Source organism: Mauremys reevesii, linkage group 5, assembly GCF_016161935.1.
Source record: "Mauremys reevesii isolate NIE-2019 linkage group 5, ASM1616193v1, whole genome shotgun sequence".
Taxonomy (NCBI): Eukaryota; Metazoa; Chordata; order Testudines; family Geoemydidae; genus Mauremys; species Mauremys reevesii.
Genome location: NC_052627.1, coordinates 68,757,335 through 68,765,453, shown reverse-complemented (window position 1 = coordinate 68,765,453; position 8,119 = coordinate 68,757,335). Strand labels below are relative to the sequence as shown.

Sequence of the window (8,119 nt, the reverse complement as noted above, 5' to 3'; positions counted from 1 at the left end):
GGCCTCGTGGTATACCTGCCAGCTGCCGCAATTCCTTCACTTTCACATGGCACTGCTGCTGCTCCCTGTCATTACCCTTTTTCTGAATCCCCATGTAATCTGCTCAGAGATGTCCATGTTTCTATAGCTACTCTGTAGCTGTGACTTCACAGCCTCTTCTCCTCATAGACCCAGGAGGTCCAATACCTTCTGTCTACTCCAGGTCAGAACATATCTAAAGCATGTAACTGGTATGGCTGACTGGGCAGTTGCACACAACAATGGTGAGATGCCAGGTGTGCTCACCAAGCTGGTGAAACATGAAAAGGCATTTCAAAATTATGGAATTTTTAAAATGGGACCTGGCTTCTGGTTTCTGTGACCTTGGGCAGTGGAGTTCACAATTATGACTGGATCTGACGGTATCGGGCATTGTGGGACATAGGTCACACAGTATTCACACACACACTGTGGCGACCACAATATTAACCATGACTTCATGTAGTTTGGGGAGGTGATGTTACTGCATTGCCATAATGGAGCACTTCCATCAGTGAGAGACAATTTCAGTGAAGACACATGCACAATTAGGTTGGTGCAAGGCAACTCACATAAACTTAGCTTTCTAGCATAGACCAGCCCTCAGCTCCTGAGCCTGCTCCTCCCTCTGTCAAGGATCCTGCTCTCTGATGCAAGGAAGTCTCAGCCATGGATCTTAGGTTTTGTTCTTTTTTTGGAGAAAAGTAATGGAAATGATAAATCTGAGAATGTCGGAGTTTTCCATAGTGCCTTGGGGTTCCTAACCCAGCACTGGAACTGAGAGGGGAGGCTTTAGCTGTGCTAGATGGATCAGATACTAGGGAATGGATCAGCTCTGTGCATTAATTTAGATAGAATATAAGGGAAGAGGAAAAGAACACACAAGATGGATAATGGAGGGGAGGGGCGTTGGAAGTGGGAGACAAAGTTTCACATCCCAGCTGGTATTTGGGATTTAGACTGAGTAGTGGATGTGGCAATGTCATCTAGCTCTCTCTCTCTCCCTCTCTCTCTGGCCAAGTCTTTTGTGATATGGCCTGGTCTGAATTTTATTGGTGCAATAGGGATGTTTACACTTGTTTTCTATTTAGATATTAGAATTTGGAGAATTGGGACCAAAATATTGTCAGACCCACAACAGGGTCTGAAGTTTTAAGGTGCTTAAAAGTTTTAATAGAAGCAGCTAAATATGTACTCTAGACAGTGAAATTTGAGTCAGTGGGACCAAGTATTGCTTAGATCCAGTGGGATCAACATATTGGATATGAGTTTTGCAGCACTCTTGTTCTGGGATCTTGTGGTTTCTTATTGGTGCAGTTGGACTTGTTCTCCTTGTAGGTAGTGGACTGTTGGTACAATGATCAGCAGTATCCCAGAGGATCCATGCTTTTACCTTTTTCCTGGGTGGGGAAAAGTGGTTGTTACTGTGTAAAATTTCCCTTCAAGTGAATCCAAATTGAGCGGGAATTTAGAAAGCTATTGAGTCTGGACTACATGGAGTTTTTATTGGGGAATAACCTATATTGAAATAAGCACATTTATAGCCATATAACTGCATCCACAGCTAGGAGTTGTACTGCTTTAACTATTGGGTATGTCTACACTGGCAACTTTCTGCACCACAAGTTATACCACTTTTATTAAAACGCTGGAATTAAACCGCAGTTGCGTGTCCACACTGTGCTCCTTGTGATACTGGAACGCATCCACATTAGCATCTCTTGAAATGGCAAAGACAGCAGTGCATTGTGGTAGCTATCCCACTGTGCAACTGGCCACGGGGTGCTTTGGGAAGAGTTTGAAATGCCTCATGGTGCAGGCACAGCATCACATGATGCAGGTTTCCCAAATTGTTCCATAGGCAACCTATTACATTGTCAGCTGCTTTTCAACTGAAGTTGGGGGAGGGGGGAGGAGTGTGTGACAGGGAGTGTGTGTGCGGGAGAGACAGTGTGTTTTGAGGGACAAAGAGTGTATCAGCATACTGTCTTGTAAGTTCAGACAGTGTCAGGAAGCAACCAGTCCTGAGGCAGGGAGAGGGGAAAACCCCAACATCAGTCCCCACCTCCTTCCCTGGGCTCTCTGCACAGCAATATCTCTCTCTCACACACACAGCAATATCTCTCTCTCACACACACGCCTTTGTGTTCAACAGCACATTAATGGTTTGCTTTGTGTCCCGGAGCAGTTCAGCACAGCATGCAAGGGCTGTCAGAAATGATGCTTTGAAAGGGGAAGGGCCAGGGGTGAAAGTGGGCCGGTACAGGCCAGTACAGTGTAGCGGTAAAAAGTGGCCACTGGTATCAGCCCGTACACAGCTGACGTTAAAGCACTGCTGCTGCAGCACTTTAAGGACCCTGCTTAAAGTGCTGCCGCAGCAGCTCTTTAATGTCGCTGACCTTTTGCTTCCCTCCCGTCGGCGGCCCTGCCGGTAGGGACCCTACCAGCAGCGCCGCCATTGCGGGGCAGGGAGGGGGTGCAAAAGGGGCAGCAACATTTAAGTGCTGCCACGGAAAAGGACCCTTGTTAAAGTGCTGCCGTCATTGCCCCTTCCCTCCTCCCCCGGACCGCTGATGGGGGGTAGGGGAGTGGGAACCAGCTGCCGCTGGCACTATTGCGGTAGTAGCCGGGAGACCTGGGCCCTTTAAATTGCCACCAGGGCCCTGGGCTGACCCCCAGCCCTGCTCCTTCTGCCCGAGGCCCCCATACAGGTAAGTGCTTAATGTTACTTTCACCCCTGGGAACAGTGCCGGCTCCAGCTTTTTTGCCACCTCAAGCAGTGAAAAAAAAAAAAGAAGAACCTGATCGACCTGCCGTTGAAGTGCCACCGAGGAGCAAGACAGTGAGTGAGGACCTGCCGCCGAATTGCCACCGATCCGAAGTGGGATGATTGGGCTGCTGCCGAAGTGCCACCACCGCCCAATCCAGATGTATCGCCCCGACAATGGACGCACTGCTGCCCCCTTCCATTGGCCGCCGCAGGCACCTGCTTCCTTTGCTGGTGCCTGGAGCCGGCCCTGCCTCGGTGGGGCACATGTCTCCAGGGCAGGCGAGTTCAAAACAATGAGCAGAGCAGTCACTCGAGGCATCTAGACGCGATATATCGATCCCCGAACGCGCTCCTGTCGACTCCGGAACTCCACCAACGCGAATGGCGGTGGTGGAGTCGACATGGGGAGCCGCGGACGTCGATCCCACGCCATGAGGACGGTAAGTAATTCGATCTAAGGTACTTCGACTTCAGCTACGCTATTCACGTCGCTGAAGTTGCGTATCTTAGTTCGATCCCCCCCCAGTGTAGACCTGCCCTGAGGAGTTTCTATGCACAAAGTGGCTTGTCAGTGTGCGCATATCTGCGGTTTGAGCACAAAAAGCTGCTTTACTGCACAGAAACTTGCCAGTGTAGACAAGCCCTAAACCCAGGGCCGGCTCCAGACCCCAGCGCGACAAGCACGCGCGTGGGGCGGCAGATTGGGCCGGCGGACCTGCCGCAGTCATGTCTGCAGGAGGGAGGGCCACCGGAGCCCCGGGACGACCGGACCTGCCGCAGGCATGACTGCGGATGGTTTGCGGCAGCTCAACAGGAGCCGCCGGACCAGCCAACCGTCCGCAGCTGCGGGAGGTCCAGCCGAGCCTCGCGACTAGCGGACCCTCACCAGTCAAGCCAGCGGGAGGTCCGCTGCTCCCGGGGCTCCGGGGCGTCTCCCGCGCATGACTGCTTGGGGCGGCCGAATATGTAGAGCCGGCCCTGCCTAAACCAGCATAGTTATATAGTTATATATCGTTATATAAACCTGTGTGCATTAGCCCTCAGTGCAGCCTTATCTCCAGTAGCTCAGAGTATCAGCAGTAGAGAGGGCGGCTCTGGTCCTGAGTTCACATACCCGCTCCCTTCCTGCAGTGAATCAAAAGAAATCCCTGTTACGTGTTTTCTGAGAATCGAAACTTATCCATGACAGCGGGCAGGCACCTCCCACTCCTTCCTGTCCGATCATAAACTCACCAGCAGGAGCGCCAGCAGCAGCACTTGTTCCCCAGGTGCTTTCCCCGCTGGTTTCCCCCTCTGCCCAGGTACGGTCTACAGAGCGGAGCATCTCCTGCCTTCTCCAGCGCCGCTGCTGCTCTAGGGGGCGCGGAGCTGGCGGCTCGGACCAGGAAAGCCCGTGTGCAGCGAGGGACTGGGATGCTCTTCGCTTCTTTGGGGCGCTAGCAGGGACGGCGCATGGATGGGAGGGAGTGTGAGCTGCCCTGGCAGGGGTCTCTTGAGGGGCACGGGGCTTACAGGGCTGGCAGTGAGAAAGTCAGGATGTGGGGAGAAGGGGGGCTGTGGGTAGTAGCAGAGTGTGTGTGTGTTCGCAAGTCCCTCCAAAGCCCTTGGATTCTTGCTTTCTAAAAGCCGCAGCCAATTTCCTACTGAACAGAACAAGTTATTTTGAGCCCTATCTTTAATTGCCCCATCCCCTAGGTCCCTTAATTCTACCTGGTGCAAGTCCAGTTATGTCAGTACAGATGAAAGTGAAAGGAGAATTTGTTCTCTAGGTTGTACTAGGTTTGGGGAGGGAGAGGGTTGTCTGAACAGTGGTATGCACACTTGTGGCATCAGAAATTATATCAATTATTTATTCTAATTATTAAAGCCACTCTCGTATATATATTCAGTACTGGTTCAGGGACAGCTGCCCCCACAATTCAGCATATTTATTATAGTTTCATTCTAAAGCACATTGAATTTGCTTTGAGCCACCCAGAATATTTCAAATATCTATGATTAATTACTTAAAGGTCTGGTTATGGCATAAATTCTTGTTGGATTCTATGAAACATAGTAATGTAGTATGTAGTATGTTTGCTTCTAGGTGCCAGAAACTGTTCTTTATGAAGCAGGTGTACCAGGTTACCTTAAAGGAGATCCTGATAAATTTTAGGCTATATTTAGCTGCTGTTTATAATCCTGTAAAATCAGGATAGTAACAAAAGGGTAACTTTTTCTGGTTTTTATCTGAAGGCTGTAAGCAAATGTAGAAAATGTGGTCCAAATTTAACACCCATCAGGGATAAAAATCATCAATAACACACTTTTCCTGCTTCTATCCTGGATTCTGTTCTTGCAGGATGCAAATAATTCTGATTTTTAGTTTGTTGTAAGCAGAAAAACAGTAAATTCTTCATTTGATATACTGAGCTGCCTGAACACATGAAATCAATATTATATTCTGGCACTGTAGTTTATTATATTCTGGCCTTAAAAATGGTGGCATTGCAATCTCTCGGGGTTAGGGTGGTTCATGTGAAGTCAGAAGCAGGAGAGATTTTGGCAAATATCTTCATAAAAAACACAGAAACCTGAGGATTTCAGTGACACTGAAAGAGAAACTCAAAGTCTTAGGTCCCCAGTGCAAATTAATTTGAATTTCTTCTCTTTGTCATTAGTGGATATCTGAGTCCCCATCATAAAACTACTGCATAACTGGCTGATGAAGGGAATTAATTTCAGGATTGGAATAACGGGGGTAGAATTATGAAGCAGGAGGAGTAAAGTGAAAACCAGGGATCCTATGAGCTCTTGGAACTTGGAGGAATCATGTGAATTAAAAAAAAGTAGTGTTTCAAAAATCAAAATATCTTTTAAAATCACTTCCAATAAGTGTCATTTGGGGCCACTGTCTTGGAATCTGTTACACAGGAATTTAAAGGATCTTGCAACATTCTCTGCTGACTAGTTTTCTTTATTTCCAAGTGGTGGTTTGATTAGTTACTCCTGCACCAAAAAATTAAAATTCTGCACCAAAAAATTAAAAATTCTGCACACAGTATTTTAAAATTTTGCGAAATTCTAAAATGTGGAGGCTCCAGCATGGCATTGGGGGGCACAGGCCACTGGCTGCACAGAGGTGGGAGATCACTGTGCAGCTCCCCCCTGGAACATGGACTCAGCAGTGAGGTTGCACCCAACCCTGACACAGCACAAGGATTGGGCCTGCCCCAGAAACACCCCAGGGCCCTTCCCCTCTGTGCTAAGTGCACCAGGTGTGGGCAGGCAGGCTCAGCAAAGTAGGGTCCAAGTGTGGAGGGGCTTAGCGTGTGGGGATTCAGGTGTGGCTTGAGAGGGCTCTGAGTGGGGCAATCTGAGTTCGGGCAGCTCAGTGGGGGATCCGGGTGTGGGGGGAGATCTGGATGCACAGAGGCTTGTTGGGGGGTTCTGGGTACAACAGTAATTGGACTCTGCAGGGGTGTCCTGATGAAGGGGCTGGGGCTCAGTGAGGGGGTCTGGGTGTGGAGGTCCAGATGCTGGGGGAGTGGGGTTCAGTGGGGTGAGAATCTGGATGTGGGTGGTTCATTGGGGTGGTCCAAGTGCTGGGGGAGTGGGGCTTGTGTGGGGGGGAGGATTCTGAGTGCGGGGGAGCAGGTAAGGCTCGGCAGGAGGGTCTGAATATGAGGGGGGCTGGATGCACTGCAGGTGGGGGAGCATCTCCCTGTACAGGAATCCCTCCCCCTACAGCTGAGGAGCAATGGGTGCAGGAAGCAGGGGAGGGGGGAGTTTGCAGAGCTTCCTGTAGCTTGGTTAAAAATCAGAGGGTCGGTCTGACCTGGCCCTGGATGCCGTGCAGGGGAAGAGTAAGTCCTGTCCTCCACAGCCCAGCTGGGACTAGCAGCTGACCCCAGTGCAAGGGTAGGAGCCGCAAGTTGGGTCTCCCCAATCCCGCTCCCTGCCCCACAGTGATTTACCTCTCTGCCAGCTGCCCTGGGAACTGAAAACATACTACTGGGGAGGGTCGCATGACTGCTCTTGTTGCTTCCCATTGCTTCTCTGTCAGAAAGTCATTTTTCTGCAGTGAAGCAAAGAAATCTGCAGAGGGGTTTAAATTCTGTACATGCACAGTGGTGCAGAATTCCTGCAGGAGTAATTAGTAAACAAAAACATAGTAGAGAAGCAGTTATATCTCGCAAAACAGCACTACAGGTAAGTAGTATGAGGATTTGATGGGAATTATATGTTGTCATTTTTTTAGTGGATCTGTATAGTTGTTGAGCAATAGTGTGCAATAACAGACTCGGTATCTAAAAACCAATTATTTCTGTTTAATTATCTAGGTTTTTATAATGTATACATTCCTTCCTTTGTCATAAGTCCAATATATTGTTTTCTTTTGTTTAATATATGAAGTAAATTAATAAATATTGTTGGCTTGGGCTCATGGCATTTTACTAGCTTTCTTCTTCCAAAATTTTCAATGATTCTATAGACATTGAGTTAGTTAATCTTTCCCTTTACAGAGAACTGTATGTTTCTTAAAAGACATTTTGAAGACTAATAGTACATCTAATAAGCAGTTGAAGACTGACAGTGTCAAGAGTCAGAATAAAGCCATCATGGCTTCTGGAGGAACTGTTCAAGATGGCAGTGATGATGATGGTGGAGATCTCACAGCCCAAAACCTTGAAAAAAAATGTGTGTCTTTTGAAGATCAAGTAGAAAATGAAAGTGGCTGCAGTGACTTTTCAAATGTGTTTTGTTGGGAAAAGGAGATACAGCATGTATCAAGGGTCAGTGATTATAGCAGACAAGACAACTATGATTTCAGAAATCCAGGTGAGAAGATACATTCATTTTTGTTCATAATCATATTGCTAGCTTACGTGGTTTTGACAGGAGGCTTCATTCAAGATTTCATCATTTTCACAGATTAACACTCATCTAGCAGTTCTGTGGTTATTTCTCAGACTTAGTCTAGACTGCATAACCCTTAGCTGTTTTTCAACATTAGACCAAAGTTCAGAAGTATGTTTATTTTACTAGCTTCTGTATTTATTTTTAGTAGAGGCAAACTTTAAAAAAGAGAATATTTAAATGTGCTATAGTTTGAAGCAGGAGAGTACTAAATCCTCTGCAATTTCTTTGGAAACTTACCACGAAGTTTTCTTCTAATAATTATGCCATTATTGAAGCGGAATGGAAACCAACTTACATTCTCTGACACTCAACTTGGTGGTTTAAATTATGATGGGATAAATAGATTATGTTACTCTGACACTAATATGATGTGTAGAGCACATAGCTAAGATTCAAGAATGATTATTTTAATCAAACACTTCAACTTCT

General features: G+C 47.4%; 1 protein-coding gene across 2 annotated transcripts in view; it reads left to right on the top strand.

The window, feature by feature from the left end:
• The first annotated feature begins 4,016 nt into the window (after positions 1 to 4,016).
• Positions 4,017 to 8,119, top strand: part of DDX60 (DExD/H-box helicase 60) — a 73,661-nt gene continuing 69,558 nt past the window's right edge. For both annotated transcript variants that reach the window (XM_039542553.1, XM_039542552.1), the window contains exons 1-2: positions 4,017 to 4,089; positions 7,294 to 7,609. In XM_039542553.1, the coding sequence (XP_039398487.1) occupies positions 7,390 to 7,609 (220 nt within the window). In that variant the 5' untranslated portion in view covers positions 4,017 to 4,089; positions 7,294 to 7,389. The remainder of the gene's footprint in view (positions 4,090 to 7,293; positions 7,610 to 8,119) is intronic.